At 38.2% G+C, this 21,517-nt stretch overlaps 1 protein-coding gene across 2 annotated transcripts in view; it reads right to left on the reverse strand.

Annotated features, from left to right (window-relative positions):
• Positions 1 to 21,032, reverse strand: part of atp2a2b (ATPase sarcoplasmic/endoplasmic reticulum Ca2+ transporting 2b) — a 38,507-nt gene extending 17,475 nt beyond the window's left edge. The window contains exons 1-6 of one of the 2 annotated variants that reach the window (XM_084387007.1): positions 20,749 to 21,032; positions 20,421 to 20,645; positions 19,931 to 19,948; positions 19,755 to 19,837; positions 16,350 to 16,454; positions 10,825 to 10,963 (exon numbers count right to left, since the gene is read on the reverse strand). In XM_084387007.1, the coding sequence (XP_084243133.1) occupies positions 10,825 to 10,963; positions 16,350 to 16,454; positions 19,755 to 19,837; positions 19,931 to 19,948; positions 20,421 to 20,538 (463 nt within the window). In that variant the 5' untranslated portion in view covers positions 20,539 to 20,645; positions 20,749 to 21,032. Of the gene's footprint in view, positions 1 to 10,824; positions 10,964 to 16,349; positions 16,455 to 19,754; positions 19,838 to 19,930; positions 19,949 to 20,420 lie in introns of both variants that reach the window. The other variant, XM_084387006.1, reaches the window with a different exon arrangement.
• Positions 21,033 to 21,517: the final 485 nt, after the last annotated feature.

Below are 21,517 nucleotides of genomic sequence, written 5' to 3' on the forward strand. Positions count from 1 at the left end.
GCGTCTGTTTAAATCTGCCTGATGTGTAAATCAATTTTATGAAAGAGCGGGCATGACGAAGAATCTTTTCACAGGATGTTCTGGGTGGAAAGAACTTCAAATAACCTGAGCATACTGTCTTAGATGCTTTGCCTTTTCTGGACTAAGTTTTTACCAACACGCAACAGCACCGATAGGCCTCTAGGGACATGACGGGTGGTATCAGACCAACAACCAACACATCTCCTAAAATGGAAAAGTTATTTTGATATGAACTATGGTGCACGGTCAAGCTAACACCCAACGTAAACAGATTTTGTTTGAGATGAGATTGTTAGTCCATAGAATGTATATAGAGAGGTTCTTTCATTCCTATGGAGAGGTTCCCATCCCTACACACACAGACATATATATACACATATACATGCATACATATACACATTTTTATATATATACACATATATATACACATATACATGCATACATATACACATTTTTATATATTATATATATATATATATATACACACACACATATATACATACACACACACACACACACACACACACACACACACACACACACACACACACACACACACACACACACACATACATACATACATACATACATATATATATACTTTAAACTATATATAGTTTACATAGGCCTATACATCACATACTGTTTATTACATGTATTGCCAATGAACATGCTTTATTAGATTTATCAAACACACACTTAGAGAAGTGCACTTAAGGAAGCTCTAGGGGTTCTCTCAATATAAAAAAAAAAAGAAAAAAGTTATATGATCCAATTTACAACAATACACCTTTGAAATAACTCTAAACTAAACTAAGGAATGTGGTACATAATCCTGATATATAGCTCAAGTTAGAAAAAGGTCATATAACAGGGTAACCTACTTTAAGTAGACAAGGAGAGAAAGTCTTATAAGAATAGATCATAGAAAAATCATTTTTGGACCACCTAATATTATTCTAATAACACTTGTTAATGACGGAGTTAAAAAGTTAAAAATTGCACAAGCCGCAGGCATTTTAATTAAAAGAATGCTCAAAAAACACCTTCAAAGGCCCGCTATGCTATAAAGCTTGAGTTTTATTATCGATCCCCAGATGATTTCATCCAAAACACAAAAATCAAGGTCACTTTCACCAGATCAAAACAGGGAAGTTAAAAAGCTAACAGAGCAAGTGGTTGTATCATATTGGCTGCTAATGGGTGGTTGGAAACAAACTGTCAAACACTCCTCATTGACTTAAAAAAAAGGCTTCAGCTGTTTCCTCTCCCTGAGAAACAGAATAGGGCCTCATTTAGGTTGTGATAACTTTGCAGCAATTCCAACTGAGAGTTATACACACACACACACACAGGTAAACAATGATGCCGTTTTTACTTGACAGTTTGTGCTGGAGATATTCACCTTTGGATGATCAAGCCAAAAGAACAGAAAGAGAGCCAGAGTACTATGAAATACTTAAAAGCAGCCAAGATGGTAGCTAGCTATGTTTATAGTACATTGCTATGCAGTTGCAGGTGGTCAAGATATAGTTGAGTTAAGGGAGCCCACCCCAAAGTCTCTATGATATTCCGGTCATTAGATACAAGTCTAGATAGAGAAGTCCAGTCACTTTCCCCCCAAAAGTAGCCTATTGATTTTGAATGTGTCTGGGAAAAAAGCAGGGAGACATTTTAATTGTTTATTAATAAACTAGTGTTTTCTGAGTCAGTGTTGGCAGCAAAGATGAAGTTGACATTGCCGACTCGTCATCTCCGCAGTATAGTGAACGCGTGCGCGCCTAGAGAGAAATGCACCTTTCATTTGGATTACATAAGAGTATTTAGTTCATTTAAATTGGTTAGTTTAAAATTTCAAGCTTTCTATATGCCTATTTCTCATGTCTGTGAGGCAAGTAGCTTGTACTCTGAGTTTCGTTTCATTTGTGACGCGCTCCAGTTCTTCTTGCAGTCGAAGATGAAGCAAGTTTCTGCTCTTAAAGGAGAACTCCGGCCAATTTTAACATTGAGCTCATTTTTTGTAAATTTGGAGTGCTGTCAGTACAGAGAACAACGACATAAATCGGTGTTGCCTACACCGTGTTATCCTCTTTTTAAAATTTGCACCCTGTTGACTTAAATGGGGCAAGTTTTAAACCTGCTTTTAGCCTGTGTGGCTGTGCACTTGTAATGACACATCAAGGATGTTAAGAGGCTAAAAGCAGGTCAAGAGCATCATCAGATTTGTCGTGTTACCGGTCTTGCCAGCAATTATCTTGTCTTAAACATTGCACTACGCGCTGCTGGCATCAAGCCTGGTAAAATGTAGCCACATGTTTGATCACATCTTTTACATCTATGGGGGTTGGGACGCTTACACACTACAGCCTCACGTGTCAGTCACGTCTCTGCGTAACCGGCATAAACTACTGTTTTTCCTTCATGCCTCGCCACACCGAATCATGCTGAAAGCTTATTGGCTCACTGATGTTTACGAGATTAACCTCTTAGGTACCGAACAAGACATTTTTTGATATTCGATGGTAGAGTTAAAAAAGCTACTTAAAAAAGCTACTTAAATGCCCTAATTGAACAAAGGCCTAATCCTAGCTTAATCTAAGCCCTGACTGTGAAACCGGGCCTTTAAGTAATCAAATTAAGTGATAGCAAACAATATATAAATAAACAAAATAAAATAATAATAAAAAAAGAACAACACAAAACCTCAATAGTGCTCATAGCATGTACCAAAAAAAAAACCCCACTGGTTCACATTAGCTCATATTTTCTTGGGAAAACATAAGGGACATCTTGACCGCTAATAAATATGTTAGTAAGCAAACTTTAGGGAGGTCTAATCCCTTTTTCAAAGAGAAGCATTAACAGTTCCTCGCGTTGTCCCTGATTGCCTTTGGCTGGTTTGTGCAAAGAACACTCCTTTCCAAGCAGTGATTGGCTGGGGGCTCCCCGGGGAGCGCTTCCTGAGGGAACTGACAGCGAGAGGCCGCAAGTGCTGCGACGACCCGAGCACGTAAACACACAGGGCCGGATATGCTCTCTGTCATGCAGACAACTTGTCCTCCAAGAGCCTGTTCCCACTGCTGCTGATGGGACTGAACCGATGCCTGCTGAGGACAGTAAGAGAGGACAAAGAGCAGAACACCTCCCCTTCAAACACGAGAGAAGAGAAAGCGGCCATCTGGCTCACTGATTATTTATCTCGTCAACTCTTAACTGCACATCCTGTCTCTGTTCCTACTTTCACTCTCTCACTCACTCTCTACTGGGACAGGGTGGTCATTTAGACTACAGGCTTGCCGATAGGTCATGTTGCAGAGTTTTACGTACAATGAAACCCCACCTGAGCAATCCCAGAGCAGCCTCGATTTAATACTTCTGAGGACAAATCCCATGAGTCCGAGCCATTACCATAGCAAAGGAAACGATCTTGGTTCATTAGCAGAGAGGCACAGTAAATTTAGAGGCTGGAGGAATGCAAAAAAAGTGTGTCACTTGGAGGAAGACGACATTAACTTGTGAACAGGAAGTCACAAAATACATTTAAAACCACAAAAGCCCGGTGTCTATCTACACTGGCTGCTTGTCACTTTCTCCCAGACAAGATCAGCATTCACACTCCCGCGGTTAGCATGTGGCAACGGCAGTTAGTTAATGTTTCTAATGCTTTCTATTCCCTTTTAAGGTGGCTTACATCAGCAGTGTGCTTCACCATATTCCTTTTGGGTCAGTGGGGACTTGTCTACACTTGTCTCCATTCCCCAGCAACTAGTGTCCTTGGATAATGTCTCACTACACTGACATTTGTCCCTTAAAGGTAGGGTAGGTAATCTTTTTTCTAAAAAAAAAACATTCCAAATTTGTTTAAACTGTCTTTATATACCAATACATAATTAAAATGTAAGTACTCTGAAAAAGAAAATATAAAAATCGAGTGACTGTAGACCTTTTAATCCGCAATAAACACAGCTCATTATTTCCATTCACTCCCACCCCCTCCCTTCTGAGCTCCTTCCAAAGCCACGCCCCCAAAACACATGAACGCGCGACGCCAAACGCTCAGGCTCAGCTGGAAGACGCATTTATTACCTGAGACGAGTGGAGAGGAAGGAACGCAGTACATACAGTGACATCATGTCAGAATCACATGTAATAAAATACCTAACTTTATCACTATGAATATAAACATAAGATTTCTTTTAGTACTCACTATCAAGCTAGCATATCGATAATGGTAAAGTTTCATTCGGTAACGAGCTATATTTATAAGGCAAAACTAAAAACAGGTTGCATTGATACACGTTTTTCCATTACCATCAGTTACACTGTGATGAAGGTGAATTTCGTGTAAGATTCATAACATATACGGTGTTTTGCATGTAAGAGTTTCCATGATGAAAACATTGTTGACTCTAATGAAGACTAACATACACTCCGAGTCCGGAGACAAGTACCGCATCGTCGGTTCGAGGACAGGTCCGGGGTTGAGGGCGAAGCAGAGGAGGTCGTTCAAGAGTGCGGGCAGGGTCCGAGGAAGTAGTTTTTGCCTTGTTTGCCTTCGCTGACTGCATGCAGGTGCTTTGAGCTGAATATTTCCGGAACGGTGACATGTGATGAGTGCACGCAGGGCAGCGCGCGCAGTGGGGCTCGGGCACGAGACATGAAGGCATCTGATTGGTTCTTTACATTCGCACCGAATGGCAGTGATTGGTCAGAGTTTTTACTGTCCTGCAGCTGCTACAGAGGTCTGATTTTTTTCATTCCTTTTTCTAAACACATAATGTATTGACTACTATCAGGATGGAAGGACCATTTCACCCAGTATAAAAAAAAGTGTTTCTGAACAGGATTACCTACCCTACCTTTAAGGGGAGTCTTCGCTCAAGAGAAGATGTGTCATTTACAAAACACCCTTTTCGAGTACAAACGGAAAACTATGCGTTTTGACTGTTCATTTACACGACAACAGTATTTTGGGGCCCTGAAAACACAAACTTTTGAAAACGGGTTTCAAAGTGCAAGTTTTTGAAAAAAACTATACCATCATGAGCATGCGTATTATGCGTTTAGTGTATAGGCACGTAGTTTTTCTTTACAAAGTGGCATTGCCAATTACTGGCATGGCATGCATAATACAAAGTTTTTTATAACAATACATAATACAGTACTTTGAGGATCCGTATGAACACAAAGATTGACAATGTTGTCAAAACGATCCGTGGAAAACTTTTCCGTTTTTAGCACATCGCTGTCATGTAAACGTACCCTCAAACAGAGAAAAAGTGACAAGGCATCACCTCAATGTGATTAATTCAGGGGTTGCTACTGTCAAAGTGCAAAATATTAAATTTCATACATTTTAGCTCTAACTGAACCAGCTCATTAAAAACAAGAAATTTACTGCCAGTGCAGTAAAACATGTATATTCAAGAGAGGGTTGCCAGATCTGTGAAAAAAACAAACAGCCAAATTCCCAACAAAATATAGACCAAATACCAAATGCTAAATACCCCACTCCAACACCTAAAATACATCATTTACAGTCACTGTTATGCATTACACACAATTTCAAATAGGAAATCACTGTAGTAATAAACAGTCCATTTTCATAAAAATAAAATAAATGCTGTAGTCACGGCCAAAACCTTTCCCACATTTCCGTCACTGGTTTTGACGTTATCACTTTGTGTCGCATTAATGCGAGTGATGAAAAAGGCAGTTTGAGAGTCCAGACTGAGACGCATCTCTATTGGATTGGAATCGCATTTCAAACCACATCCAAATTTGGTTAGAATCAGATTAGAAAATATCTGTATGCAAAAAATCTGATTTTTTGCTGGCAAAACATAGCCTCAGATATATTTTCATTGGAGAAAGATTCTCAAAATACACTCAGTTCAGCATTAGCAGCAGTGCTCAGAAACAAAGAGCTTTTTCTGCATTTTGAAAGGGGAGATGCACACAGCTGAGCGGTCAATTACCGCCGCTGGTCTGCAGATGACAGGAGATGGACCAACGGCACAACAGATCAGATGTTTCATGATGGCATCACTTTACATGCTATCAGACGGCAGATGTATGAAAGACGAGAGGTAATAACAGATGTGAGAGGCTGTTATCTTCAGCAAAGCCCTGCAAGGTCATTCTTCTATGAGAGTGAAGTGAAATAAAAGCAGCTACAGAGACTAGAGTTTATGACTCACTGAGGTAGAGCTGAGGTAGGCGGAAAAAATACAAAGGTAAATGTACAAGCAATCTATTGCTATTTAACCAATTTAGCAAGATGACGCAGCCATTGACAAGGTAACAGGAACAAGGGATGGGGGCTTACCACTGCTATGCTACCACTGCTATGCTAGGAGTTACATCAGCTGTCACTGTTCTCAGATTGCTGGAGGATTTGAGGTATAATTTATGCCTTTAGCACAAACAATGTGAGAAGGGTTACATTTTAAAATGTAATACTTAGGATTTGGAATTTTAACAGACCCCTAACTTAAGTACGAGAGAAATATGTAGCAACTTATGTTTGCATGCACAGTTACAGACAGTACTAATCAAAAGTCTGTATTTTGACAAATTTTACAAAAACATTTTTTTTGACAGAGGTCTCATGCTCACCAAGGCTGAATTTATTTGATCATACATGCTGTAAACATACTGTGAAATATTATAACTTTACATAACTTTTAACAATAATTAATTTTATTGCTTAATTTTCAGCATCATTACTCCACTTTCAATATCACATGATCCTTCAAAAATCCTTCAAATATTTTTGTGGAAACACAAAAAAACAACTCAGGATTCTTGCTTAATAAAAGTATTAATTAAAATAAAATTGTACTGACCCCAAACATTTGAACGGTAGTGTACAGTATGAGCTACAATTGCATTATCGAGATCTGTTAGTTCGACTTCTCAAAATTGATCTGTCGGCGGAAACTCAAGCATTTCAATGACAATCTTTTTAAAAAGACAAATTATCTCAGTCTGATTGAAAGGTAACTTTTAAAGAGTTTTAAAATATTTTTTATTTCCCTGCGTCATGGGGTTGCGTCACAAATCCTGCGGGTTCGATTAAAGATACGTCATGCAGACCTCATCAGGGAGCAGGGGGACCATTGCTTTTCAAACATCACTGCACCATCTGCTGAAGGCAGTTTGTCGACCTCCCAGCAGAGGCTGAATGATGCACGTGGATGCTGAAGATTCACGCGAGATCAGCTGTGAGCTCTGGTGTCGACGGCGAGGTTGCACAGCTGCTGCCACTAGACGGACACTTAACATTCCACTCACGAGACTCTCTTTCCCCCTGCAGTCACCTCCCTCTTTGTTTTCCTTCACCACCACCTTCCCGCGACACTGTTTTCCACCATGCAAGAAGGGTTAACCTAAATCCATTTAACCAGCTTTATCCCTCCTATACAGGAGTTTGAGAACCAGAGCCCTCTATGACCTCCCTATGTCCTTCACAAGACAAAAAGGAATGCAGTTCTTTCTTTCTGCATCTCTGACTGCAGCAACAAATTAAACACGGTTGTCCTGCGTCACTCTACACCACTATCTAAACCAATCAACATCACCCGCCTCACCCCCTCACCAAGTAAAAAAGGGAAAGGACTTTTTCCCCCTCTTTAGATTTAAGTCCCTGGTTTAAACTAAAATGGATGCAAGTGAGGCTCCAGACTGTGACTAAACTGATTGTTGTTTTGTTGCAAGTAATGATTTAAAATATAGCCTAGCCACTACAGGAAAACCTGCATATGGAAGCACACAAAGTTGTCAAACACCGTCTTGTTAGAGACGCAACAGTGCTTTCTGCATGCAACTATCAACAGTCAAAGCCGTGATGTCTGATCTGAGAAAAATAAAATACTGGTGGCATTTTAATGAGTCAGTCAAATAGCCTTTGAATTCACTTAGATTCAGCTGTTTGAATCAGACTTGCTCAGTGAACCGTTCAGAGCCATTATTCTGATAGCAACTTAATCTTGAGTCATATGTCCAATTCCAAATGAACCAGGAACTGTTACTGTGATGTACACTTTAAATAATTAACTTCAAGTAAAAACTAATGTACACATTCTTGATGGAGTTTTATTAAAATAAAAAATAAATACATTTGGCTGCTAAAGGTTTCATTTTAGCAGCCTAGTCATTCTTGTTCCAGGTTCTGCAAAATAATCTTTATTCACTTCCCATAATATCATCCCTTAAAGGGGTGGTTGAATATGATTTAACTTTTCTAACTTTAGTTAGTGTGTAATGTTGCTGTTTGAGCATAAACAACATCTGCAAAGTTACAACGCTCGAAGTACAAAGCAAAGGGAGATATTTTCTTTTAAAGAATGGCTGGTAGGGACTACAACAAATGGCTGGTAGGGACCACACGACATTCCTCCCGGGTTAGTGACATCACTAACCCTAAAATTTACATAAACCCCGCCCCCAGGAACACAATTTATAGATTATCAAGACAGAATATGCTAATTAATGACTAGAGGATAACTATACATGAGCTACATAAATTCACCAACTAACCATTCAGAAATGTTGTCTACATGTCACTTCTTGAGTCTCCATCTTTCTGACTTCGGTTTGAACATAAAAGGCAAAACGTTTTTGAAATTTCCAGTGCATGTCTGTGTGAGGTAAAAGGACACAAGCTCTTGAAGCTCCGCCCTCTGTGCTGGGAGCAGCAGCTCATTTGCATTTAAAGGAACAGACAAAAACGGTGCGTTTTTGCTCACCCTCAAAAAGTGACAACTTTAAAATGCTATATAAAAATATCTGTGGGGTATTGAGTTAAAACTTCACACACACACTCTGGGGACATCAAAGACTTATTTTACACCTTGTGAAAAGGGTATTATACCACCCCTTTAAATGTATTCTTAGCAACTCCACCACCCACACAGTGGCATTGTAAGTGGAACGTTTAATTTTTCAGGACCCGTCTGTTTAGGCACCCCTCACAGGTTATGTAACAGGTACACTCACCTGGTCACATTACCACAGGGTATTATTAGTCAGAGCCGCAAAAACACCGGCTCCTCCAATCCCCACCCTGCTGATGGAGGCTCTACTGCACCATGCGGCTCACCACTCAGCGCTGCCTGTTTCATCTCATCATGACTAAGCATCTAACTCCACCTGAAGCTGGTGAGCACACATCTCTTCAAGCCCAGCACGGACACACAAGGTAATAAAAAGGCTACACATGCACACAATTGTGTGCCGGCCCCGAGTCAAAAATGAAAATATGTTAAGGGCACTTATGATAAAGTGTTTTGGTTAGTTTAGTCACAGTGGACTGTCACTTTCACACTAGCTGAAAGAGTCTAGCAGCCTTAACAGCCATTGAATGTCTAAAACACTAAAGCAATAAGGAAGCACCTAGTGATCTATTCCAGTGAGCAAAGAGACGTGGCGTTACGTGACGCAATATAGAGCAAGGGTCACCCATGATAATCCCTTTCCAGATGAATTCATGTGGGAATTCTAATTAAAAAAATTAACCAAATTACAAAGTACATGCTTTTTACAGTCATTCTCTTCAATGAAAATGGATTAAAAAAAAACACACAATTATGACTCATCTTGCATTACACAAATAAAATGCCTGATAAAATACCCTCTGGAATGAGAATGTTCCCCCCACTAAATAACACCTTTGAATAGAAAAAAGTAGCAAATAATCTCATACTAGATTTCCTTTCCAAACAAATAATGGTTAAATAATTTTATTTTAAAAGTGTCTTCAAATATGTAGCCAAGATTTTATTTTATTTTCAGTATGTTTTTTTTAAAAGAAATGACTCCGCAAGGATGCATTAAATTGATCTAAAGTGACAGTAAAGACATTTATAAAAAAAAAAAAAAAATCAATTTCAAATAAACGCTTTTTTGAACTTTCTATTCATCAAATAATCCTGAAAAAATTTTCCACAAAAAATATTACACCGCACATCGGTTTTCAACATTGATTGTGATAAGAAATGTTTCTTGAGTTTTCTGAAAAATCATGAGGCACTGAAGCAATGATGCTGAAAATTCAGCTCTGCATCACAGAAATAAATTGCATTTTTAAATATATAAAAATAGAAAACAGTTGTGTTAAATTGTTATAATATTTCACAATATTACTATTACTGTATTTTTGATCAAATAAATGCAGCCTTGGTGAGAAGAGACTTCTATTAAAAAAAAACGTACCGATCTCAAAACTTTTGAATGGTAGGGTGTATATATTATTTAAAGACTTTCAAAATGATTAAATTCCATCAATACAAAAAAAAAAAGTGACAAGCCTAATATGTACCACCTCAACTTCCTGCTTCAATAGGAAATACATCAATAGTACAGGCAATTGAGACTCATGCTGTATTTGAGTTTCACAAAGACAAAAAGCACAGGAAACACATACAAAAATGTAACATTAGCTCTCATTTCTCAAGCAATAAAAAGATGACATTAAAAATGTTTTTGGCAAACTTGACAGAGCAATTAGTTCATTCTTGAAGTACCAGCAGAGCTCTAATTTGTACTCTTTATTAAGTCTTTACTGCGAAACGCATGAAACACGATCTCTTCCGAGGCAACCGTGTGATCACACACAAAGGTTCAGAGAGAGTTTGTCACTGTAAGCCTAAACCACTGGGAAACCAACCTGTTCACACAGCTACCCTACCATCTGGATAATGGCACTGGCTACTTTACACCTGTTCCTGATCAGTTTCCTACTGCTGGTAAGAATTCAAAAGTTCACACTGGCTGAATTTGAATAGTCACTTAAATTCTTACCGGCAACTTCCACAATGTCCCCGGGTACAATGTCTCTGGCTTTGATCCTCTGTACAGTCTTCCTGTCCTGGCGATAGACCTTGCCCATCTCGGGCTCGTACTCCTTGAGGGCCTCAATGGCATTTTCAGCGTTTCTCTCCTGCAAGCAGAACATGAATAGTAATGAGACATTTTCACATTCCTGGGACATCGTACTAGTAGGCATTAAAGGCATAAGAACTGGGGCTTCAAGGGGTCCATAGAAAAGTTCAGTAAAAAATAAATATAAAATTGAGACAGATAGATAGACAGATAAATAGACAGATAGATAGATAGACAGACAGATAGATAGACAGATGTGTGTGTGTGTGTGTGTGTGTGTGTGTGTGTGTGTGTGTGTGTGTGTGTGTGTGTGTGTGTGTGTGTGTGTGTGTGTGTGTGTGTGTGTGTGTGTGTGTGTGTGTGTGTGTGTGTGTGTGTAAATTAAAATGGTTTATAATATCACACTGATGGGTTTTTTCACAATTGGACCATCGTATTTAAAGGTCTGTCAAAGACTACATTATAATTATAATTATAATTATTATTATTATTATTATTATTATTATTATTATTATCAGCAGCTACAAAAAAAAAATTCTCTTCAAATTACCCAAACTATTTCATATGTGAACTAAATATTCAACGGCACATCCTAGAGATGGTAAGACAATCCAGGGCTAAATTGGCTGACCTCACTATGAGAATTTTTGTCTTGGATGGCTGAGGTGCCATCAGATACGACTGAAGGGAAACTGCCTTTGACGCTAACCTTCTTATTCTAATGTTAAACGTTGTGTTTAAAGTGACCTTTTGCTTTCAGCATGATTAATCCCAAGGGACACACTTCCTAATAGTGGTTGCCTGCTTGGCAGAGCATTTGGCAGCGTACTTCCTGTGGTTTGTCTTGCACGATGGGAACAAAAAGTCTTATGTCAAACAAACAAAACTGGCGAGCCTTAGGGCGAAAAACCAGTTTCATGTCCGGACCCAGACAAATGAAGGGGGGATGGGTTATGGTTGCTAAGACATTTAAGGCAATAAGCTATAAATACACATGCCACATTATTAACTGCTGCTAGAGTTCAAGGTATATCTCACTAAAATCAGTTGGGAAATTGCTAAATGCTTGTTCCAACCACAGTGCTGTACATCAGTGACAACGTTTCAGATGGCTAAAAAAGTTGATAGAAATTACTCCTGTGCATTACGGTTATGATGAGAAATAAACCAGAGAGGGTGGAAAGTCAGATTGAGTCACACGATTTGGCCCAAGATTGAGGCCTTGCGATTCATTTCACAGTTAATCTGAGCAGAACTGAAAGGAGGAAGGCCAATCTAACTCTGTCTTTTGATTCAGAGTCAGACATCATTGAAGAAGCAGAGCATACTGCCCCAAAAACACACTTGTTTCAAGCATGGAGCCTTTCCAACAGATTGTGTTCTGCCAAAACTTGGATTTAGATTAAAACAATTGCCAAAACAAAGTCAGTGAATTAATGAAATGCATTTTATTCATATAGTAAGTGCTCAAACAAGTCTATGTGGCAGGAAAACACCGTCTAAAACAAATTCCTTGTGGGTTGGTTTTAACCCAATGCCAAATTCCTTGGCTATTTTCATTGCAAGTAACAAGTTAAAAATTATAAAAGAGCGAATTAAAAACGTATAAGGTTTCTAAAATTTGCTTTAGATAAAAACAAATGGATTCAGGGTTGAGCGTTTCCTGAGTAAAATAATTTCCTAGAAGAACTTAAACCAGAGCAAATTAATTAAAGGGGTCATATAATGGTACATGCACTTTTACAAGTGGATTGTACTCAAATGTGTGTTGGCAGTGCCTGTACATAACCATCATAAAATGATAAAAATCCATCCAGTGTTTTTTTTTTAAATCTTCTTATATGGTTTCCCCCCCCATCTCAAATCAAGCCGTTCGATTTTGTGACGTCACAAATCGACGCCCCCCCACGATTGTTGATTGACAGCAGCGTTTCAACATCGTGAGCGAGCTGTCAATCATAGTCTGCGTGGACCCGCGCGGTTATTGTTGATACGCTGGAGCACTGTCTATGAGCAGAATGGCATCTAAGCGATTGTGGTGTCCTGTTCTTGGCTGTAATAAGGAACACAGCAGTTATTTTGATGTTCCTAAATCCAAACCGCTGAAGACGCAGTGGCTGAGTTTGTTTTCGAAGGGAATATTCCCCACGATCAACGTCACTGCTTTCATGTTTGCGCGAATCATTTCACACACCAGACTGCTTTACAAACGAGGTCAGTATAAAGCTGGTTTTGCTAAGAAGCTGCTCCTGAAAAAAGGATCGGTACCAACTATTCGTGTTCCTGCTGTACCTCCAGAAGAAGAAGTGAGTGTAACGTTTTATTAACCTTTATATTAATATTTATATTAATCTTTGCAAATCGCTTGCTGCACGCTTCACGATGAATGCGGCTGTTTACACTATGGCATGTTTTCTATGTACGACGTTCTCAATATAATTCATAATCCCACGTTTATAATGAACAACGCGTTATGGTTATTGTGTTATTACAAACGGTGTACGCACAGAACAGAGGGGCGGGGTGAGTAAAGCTCATTATCATTTAAAGACACATGCACTTAAACGGTGTGCTGAAAACAGAGCTGTTTTTGACCAGGTAAAACGAGTGTTTTCTTACAATACTAATGAGAATTTAATTAAAGTATATTACAAACTTTTCATTTAGACCCTAAAGAATCATATTAGCTTGTACAAAAATGGCATTATATGAACCCTTTAAACATATTTAACTCTTTTCCCGCCAGTCTTTTTGAAAAGAAGTTGCCAGCATTTCTGATCATTTTCACAAAAGTTTCATGGCCCACAGAATATTTTGTTGTATGAATATCTGAACATGCAATTTATCAAAAGCAAAAACAGAGCCTCTGCTTTAAAAAAAAAAAAAGCTTCATGCATTCTTTTATCAACACTTGAATGTGGGTAAGTCTCATAAAAAAAGGCAACATTGACAAAAATACGATTTTAAGCTTTTTGCTCAAAGACTACATCCAGATCGGATTCAGAATGATCATCAAAACATAGATGGAGTAGATCAAGTTCATCAGCACACCTAAAGCTTGTACAGTCCTATAGCTCGTCCTGGGTCGACATTTCATTCAGTAACGTTAGGCAGTTTTGATTTATATGCGGTTTAATGTTGATCACGTTATTTTACATATGCATCTGCTTACATATGATATTGATTGTCTCTGCTTCTTCACCTGTGTTTTGATCAAGAGATTCAGTACTCTTTTAGAAGATGCCTAATAGCATCCTCTACCATGTAACGGAAAAGCAGAAAGCTGGAAATTTCCCTCAATGGGGGGGAAAGAGTTAAGAGATACTTTACACTGGCATGAGGCAAGCACAGCAGAGGGTTTTCATTTGATATTAAGAATGTGTGTGTGATTCTGGAATGACCTATCTGGCATCATGTGTATATGATTTGGTCCCCGCTATTACTGAAAATAAAGATGCAACTTTTACCCACAGCAGGGTTAATTGAAACGGGCCTGAAAACAGAAGGGGCCTCCGTTTGAGATCGAAAAGTAATTGAATATTAAATGAATAAAAATTGAAAAGAACAGCATTTATTTAAAATACAAATATTTTGTAACATTATAAATGTCTTTACTGTCACTTTTGAACAATTTAATTCATCCTTGCTAAACACCACCACAAAAAAAAAAAAAAAAGGACGTGACAAACATTTAAACGGTAGTGTATACTCAACAGATAATACTACCTTTGTACCACCATACTTCAGTATGCATTGGTTGCTGAGAAACAGTCTTAGTTCTTTCTCGCGGATGTTTAATGGGCCTGTAAATCTTCTAGAGCTGGTGCATGGACCGGTGCTCCCTGAAATTAAGTTTGCCCTGGGCTTGCAACTGCTACTCTCCGCTCTGATTGAAAAAGTGGCTGTATGAACCAGAGGATAATTAGTCCTCTCGCCTCTTACATCACACCTGCCACTAGGGATGCAATTCACCCAAAAAGTGGGTATGAGCCATAAGGAATTGTAATGGGAACATTTGTAGGCCAACTGTGAGCCAAAATTATATGAAGAAAACCTCGCAGAGCGCAGTTTTCATTTCTTTGTCAACACAATTGCTCAAGAAACATTATTATTTTATTAGTGTTGAAAACAGTTGTGATTAATATTTTTGTGGAAACCGTGCTACATTTTTTTTAGGATTCGATGATGATTAGAAGGATCAAAAGAACAGTTTTTTATTAGAAATTGTTTGTAACAATACATTTTTACTGTCACTTCTGATCAATTTAATATACCCTTGCTTAATAAAAGTATTAATTTATTTCAAAAACCAAACCCAAACTTTTGAACAGTAATGTATTAATGATTAAATAATGTATCTGCAAATGATAAGAATACATTATTGTCTAGATAACTCAGAGCTACCAAAGGCTCTAAAGCCTGGACTCAGTTGTGATTTCATAGGGTCTTTAAATACATTTTTCCATTTATATACACTAATATTATCTGCAAAACTTTAGCCTAAGGCATTCAATACTGTGCTGCAGCTGTGCCCTTTTAAGAAGACCATTTGAAGAAGTAGAAAACTGATAGGAGGAGACAAGGCTGAGGATTCTCAGGCAGTCTGGGTAATGAATGGTGACCAAAATAAAATGATAGAGAGAAATCTGGGACATGGGTTTCAGGGCCGCTGAGAGGTGCCGGAGAAAATAGGGTCTTGGCTCTATTCTGGATTCCACTGGGACAGCAGGACTATCTTTAGAAAAGGGCAGCGGAAAAAAAACGGCCACATGTTTTCATTTTCATAACAAGGCTAACTACACTTTACGAGAAAGACTACATTCGTTACGAGGCACAAGCAAACTCTATCAGCGAGAAACGGCTGTCAGAAACAGCTGGTACTGGAGGACAGGAGATTATTATGAACACTCCTCACAAATTACACCACTGTCACCAAAGCTGCATTTATTTGATCAAACTACAGTAAAAACAGTAATACTGTAAAATGTTACAACAATTAAAAAAAAAAATAATCAAATTAATTCATGTAATGGCAAAGCTGAATAAATGCTGATTTGGTTCTCAAGAAACATTTCTTACTATTATCATAATTTTTTTGTGGAAACAGTGAAACATTTTTCCAGGATTATTTGATGAATATAAATAAAAATAGCATTAATTTGGCTTTTTTTTAACATTATACATGTCTTAACTGTCACCTTTGATCAACATTTCTTTTTAAACAAAAAAGAAATCTTACTGACCCCAAACTTATGAACAGTAGAATAGCAGTTTTGCTCCAACACAACGTTGCGTGAGTATGGCCTCAACGATTGCCGTTCATTAACTTCTGTCAGAGCACACCCATATGCAAAAATCTATTGTATTTCCACTTGGTGTTCATGTTGTTCAGAAATACAGTATAAAATAAGGCAAAGATTAAAACAAAAGGAGTCCAAACTTACCTGCCAGACACCTACAATGGCGTTGGCTATAAGAATTAGCAATATTACAAAAGGCTCCACAAACGCTGTAATGGTCTCCTCTCCCTCTTCAAACCAGGCCAGTACCTATAAAAGAAAAACAGGAAAAACAAATACTTCTTAATTTAGGATTTCACGTTGACCAAATAGCCTTTATCATATGACTGAATAACAAAGAAGAGTGTTCCAAGACAACATATAAACACGTTAGTGCTTCATGTTTTTACACTGTACCAGAGCACGTGTCTATATCTTGGCAGAAGTTGTGGCTGTGAACCAGGTGTCAAAACAGAGTGTCATCAGCAACTGCACAAGAATGACTATTTAATGCATGCCGCTTCTAAGGTGTCACAACCGACCGAGAAAAAAAAAAAAAGAAGTAATTAACGAGCCAGCCATGTGAATTTACAGGCATGCTGACACTGTCCAGACAAGGTCCAGTGAACGCTGAAGCACTGAGTCCTTTATGTAATATGATCTAATTAAGACAGACCAGCTTTCATCAATCTAGACTATAGGGGCTTAAGCTAACCTGGACCACACAAGAGAACATCATAACACCCGTCCAAAAATGTAATAGTAAAACTCATCTTTGCAAACATCACGAACAAGCCAACAGAAGCTATGTACAGTCAAGTGCATAAAACCAAAGCGAGTATTTTAACACCAACCCACATGTTCTAGTGAGGCAAGAAGCTTTCTATTCCCTATGCAGTATTCTGAATATTTTGTTTCTGTAACATCCTGTATTTTTTTTCCCCCCAGAGGGTACGCTAAGAGAAGCTTGAATTTTGTTCGATTAAATCCCTGATCTTGTACGACAGATTTCCTTTGCAGCTTTTTGTCATGATTCTGGTGCTACATTGCGTACCTAAGCTAGTTCACAGAGACAAACTGTTTTCTTATTAGGCTAAATCGCAGATATGTGTCTGGTAGCATCATTTACCCAATTTAGTTCAATGACCAGCACGTTTATGAAGAATTATACAGAAACTTGTATAATTAATACATTGTATTACAGATAAATATAGAATAGACCATCATTAAAAAGTTCGGCATGTGGTTTTTGTTCAGCAAGGCGGCACGAAATTGATCAAAACTGACAGCAAAAACATTTATAACGTTACAAAAGATTTCCATTTCAACTAAATGCTGTTCTTTCGACATTTCTATTCATCGACAAATCCTGAAATTTACACTAACCACAAAAACATTAAGCAGCACTACTACTGCAGGATTAAATTGCATTTTAATAAACATTTAGGTAGAAAACTTTTTTTATTGTAATATTTCATAAAATTACAGTTTTTAGTGTAGTTTTGATCAAACAAATGCAGCCCTGTTGAGCATAAAAGATTTCTTTCCAAAAGTTTTTTTAAACAATCTTACCAATCGCAAACTTTTGAATTACAGCGCATACATTATATACAATAAAAAATATATATATTTCGAATAATCCATTTATTGTAATGTTTCACAAGATCTAATTCCCCAATTTTAGTTTTTTTTTTATATACTGAATTGTGGCATACACGTTTTTGTCTTTATAGAACAACTGTAGGTCATACTACAAATGTGCTACTTTCATAGCTACTTTCATAGCAACTTAATTAGAATTATAACAGAATACACAAATTAAATGTTGTTTCTGGTAAAATGACGACTTCTGAAAGGGTGCAAAGCACAATGGTTTCATCTTGCTCGATATTCAGTCCATTAAATGAGATGCCACTTAAAAATCATTCTGACTTCAATTCTAAAAGGCTCTTGTGGAAAGAGCTGTGGTTGTAAATTCCAGTTGCTGTGCTTAGTCCTGACGGGATAAACTGTTCTGATTGAATAACACTCTTGCCTTGTGGGAATAACAAAGGTGAGTGTGAGAGCAAGTTAATGCATCTCTATGGGAGGTTAGGGAGGGCATTCAAGCATAAGCTTTTGGACTTTGTATAGACCTGTATATACAGCAAGGTGTAAATGGGGCCTAAGACACATCTTAAAACAGTACACAGGGGCAACAACCTTCCCCGTTACCAGTCACAACACTAGTCGCCAGATGAGAAGATGTGGAACGAGCAGCCAATAAGAGAAGTGAACTCACCATTTGAGAAAAGTCCTTTCCCCCCCCCTCTTTTTATATATTTGTCATGTAAACAAGCATGCTGTATTAATAATAATAATCCCCAATGTTGATGCAACAAACAACGCTTTTTCAGCAAATCCAGAAATCCAAACAGAGGAAGTGGATGACTAAGTTGGTTCAACGCAGTAACCTAACCTATGGACCATGTTCTCAGTTGAGAGCTATCTAAGCCCTCTCGGACTTGCACCGTGCCTGCCATTCCAGCGGTGAAACATTATCCAAACAGACATGTGTTAAAGACTCCAGACAGCATTAATGAACCACTGAGTGAACCACTGTACATCATCGCCTCGTAGCTTGATGACAGCATATTGTAACATGATAAAAATATCACGCAGAGCATTTATAAAGCACTCCGACACTTTCAGCATGGTACTCATTACACGCTGCATCTCAGTTTTTAACATGTCATGCAGAGATTAACATTTAACGCTAACATTTTTAATGATTAATGAAACAAACAGAAATCATCAAATCTAAGTAAATCAAAATTGCTATTCTACAAGGCCATAATAAATCAACATAATTACATCATTAAAACAAAACAACAAAATGTACATGTACACACTACACACATTTTTTTGTGGTGAAGGGAATTCTGTTGCTCTGGTCCACTAACGTATGTCGTTCCAAACCCATAAGACTTTGGTTCATCTTCCAAACACAAAAGAAGATCTTTTTAATGAAATCTCAGAGCTTTCCGTCCATTACATTGACAGCTACGCAACTACCATGTTGAAGCTTTAAAAAGTTCATAAAGAGATCGTAAAACTAATCCATTTGAATTGAGCGGTTTAGTCCAAATTTTCTGAAGAGGCATGATTTTGATGAAAATTTGGACTAAACCGCTCAATTCATATGGATTAGTTTACAGATCTCTTTATGGACTTTTTGAAGCGACAAAGTGGCACTTGTGTGGACTGTCAGTGGAGGAACAGAAATCTCTCAGATTTCATTAAAATATCTTAATTTGTGTTTCGAAAGTCTTACAGGTTTGCAACTACATGAGGAAGAGTACTAACTGATGACAACATTTTCATTTTTGGGTGAACTATCCCTTTAATATTAATTGCAAGTTTTGCCTAATTGCTCTTCTCGTTAGATGCTAACTTCATTGTACTCTGCACAATGATAAAGTAAATCTAACCTTATTTTATCTAATCCAGAAAAAAACTGGGAAAAATTATAAGGAAAGCTAAACAAGTAACGTTACTGTATTCAAATTAATATTAATTTGAGGTACTTACAAAAGATATGCAAGCTGCCAGTAGAAGAATCCTCACTAAAAGATCCTCAAATTGCTCCACCACCAACTCCCACAGTGATTTTCCTGAAAAAATAAGCATGTGAAAACATGATAATAAAGACCAAGGCGTGAAATGCATAAAAAGAGGCGTTAACAGAATACATGACAAAGGATTACCCTCTTCCGCAGGCAATTCTGCGGTACAGCCAAAGATTCACAGCATGGTGAGAGAAAAGAGAAAAAAAAGATAACATTAGATCCTGAAAGTTCATGTACTGTAAAAAAAAAAAAAAAATCATCTGCATCATTTAGGCTTTATAGCAAAAGACAATATGGTATTTTAACTCAAATAAAAATATTTACATTTTTTATATTATATATACAACTATGTTTGTATTTACAACACTGGTTACTGGCCAAATGTGTAAAACATGACTATACTCGCTGGTGGCGAGCAGCAGTGACGTCACGCGCCTTCATTTCGGACACATGCCGGCTGATGAAATGAATATCACCGCATGTGCGCCAGCTCTTGTACGGGCCTAACAATCCTATAGCACTCGATGAACATTGCGAAATCACCTAAACCTATTTGCTTACTAGTAAACTGCCAATCCCAGTCTCCCCTGCCCTGTTAGCATTAGCCGAGCCACGTTCGCTCACTCACCGTTCGGTCCCCATTTCTCCCGCTGCCGCTTCGCTTGCTCCAGGCCGAGCCCAGTGCTCTCGTTCACGGAGAAAAAGCTGTAAACTTCCTCCACGGTTTTTGTATGTGCATTCTCCATCGTGGACGGACGGACACGCTGATAATAAACGGACTCGCAACCCCCCAAACACGGGCTTCTTCAAAGCCTTCAGTCCTGACTCCCAAGACCTTCGGATCCACGAACAACTTGATCCAAAAACAACCGTAGTGACTTTAGATAACAGGTACGCGATGATAGCCAAATTTTACTTTTTAGTTAGGGCGTTTAATTAGAAGAAAAGTTACTAACCCGGGCTAATTCAACCAAAAATTACGCAACAGACATCGTAAAACACGCTGGATGTTCTTGATCTTGAAAATGTTCGATGCCTGCTGGGAGTCTTAGTGTCCTTATGTTGTGATAAATAACGTCAAAATTGTATTTCGGATCTATCATCGGCTCGTTCCCTTAAACCGCAGCCGGTGTTCGCAGCTCTAGCACCATCAGCACCAATCGCGTGTCTCTGCTCCGCCGCTCTCCTGATCCGCATGCAAAGCTCTCGCTGTCCGCATGTGGAATGCGTTCATTGGCTGCGCGGACTCCGGAAATTCCGTTCCTTCCTTTGACTTTTCTTCGTCACGTCAGTGTGTGGATCAGCTGACCCTCCTCGTTCGGGCCGACGTCATTCCAGATGAAGAAGGGTGTAGTGTGTAGCAAAGAAATTTCCCTAGAATGCACATTCTAGAAACGGTAGGGGTTTTGATTCATGCTAGGCGGGGACTCACCAAAAAGATTAATTCACTGACTCGTTCAGTGCCTCTTTCTGTAGGTTACGCCGGTAGGTGGCGAGAGTGAATGTCGATGAGTCATTCGCGATTCGCTAAATACGATTCGTTGACGACCGAATGTTTTTTTATTAAAACTTTGAATGAATTTTTATTTTTATATGATCTGTTTTCATTTTTATAGTTGAAGGTTCAGTAATTTTTTTATGTCTTTATATTGTCATTAGGCCTAATATATATATATATATATATATATATATATATAATTTTTTTTTAAATTAATTTTAGTACAT

The sequence above is a fragment of the Rutilus rutilus genome (genome assembly GCF_951802725.1).
Source record: "Rutilus rutilus genome assembly, chromosome: 18".
NCBI lineage: Eukaryota > Metazoa > Chordata > Actinopteri > Cypriniformes > Leuciscidae > Rutilus > Rutilus rutilus.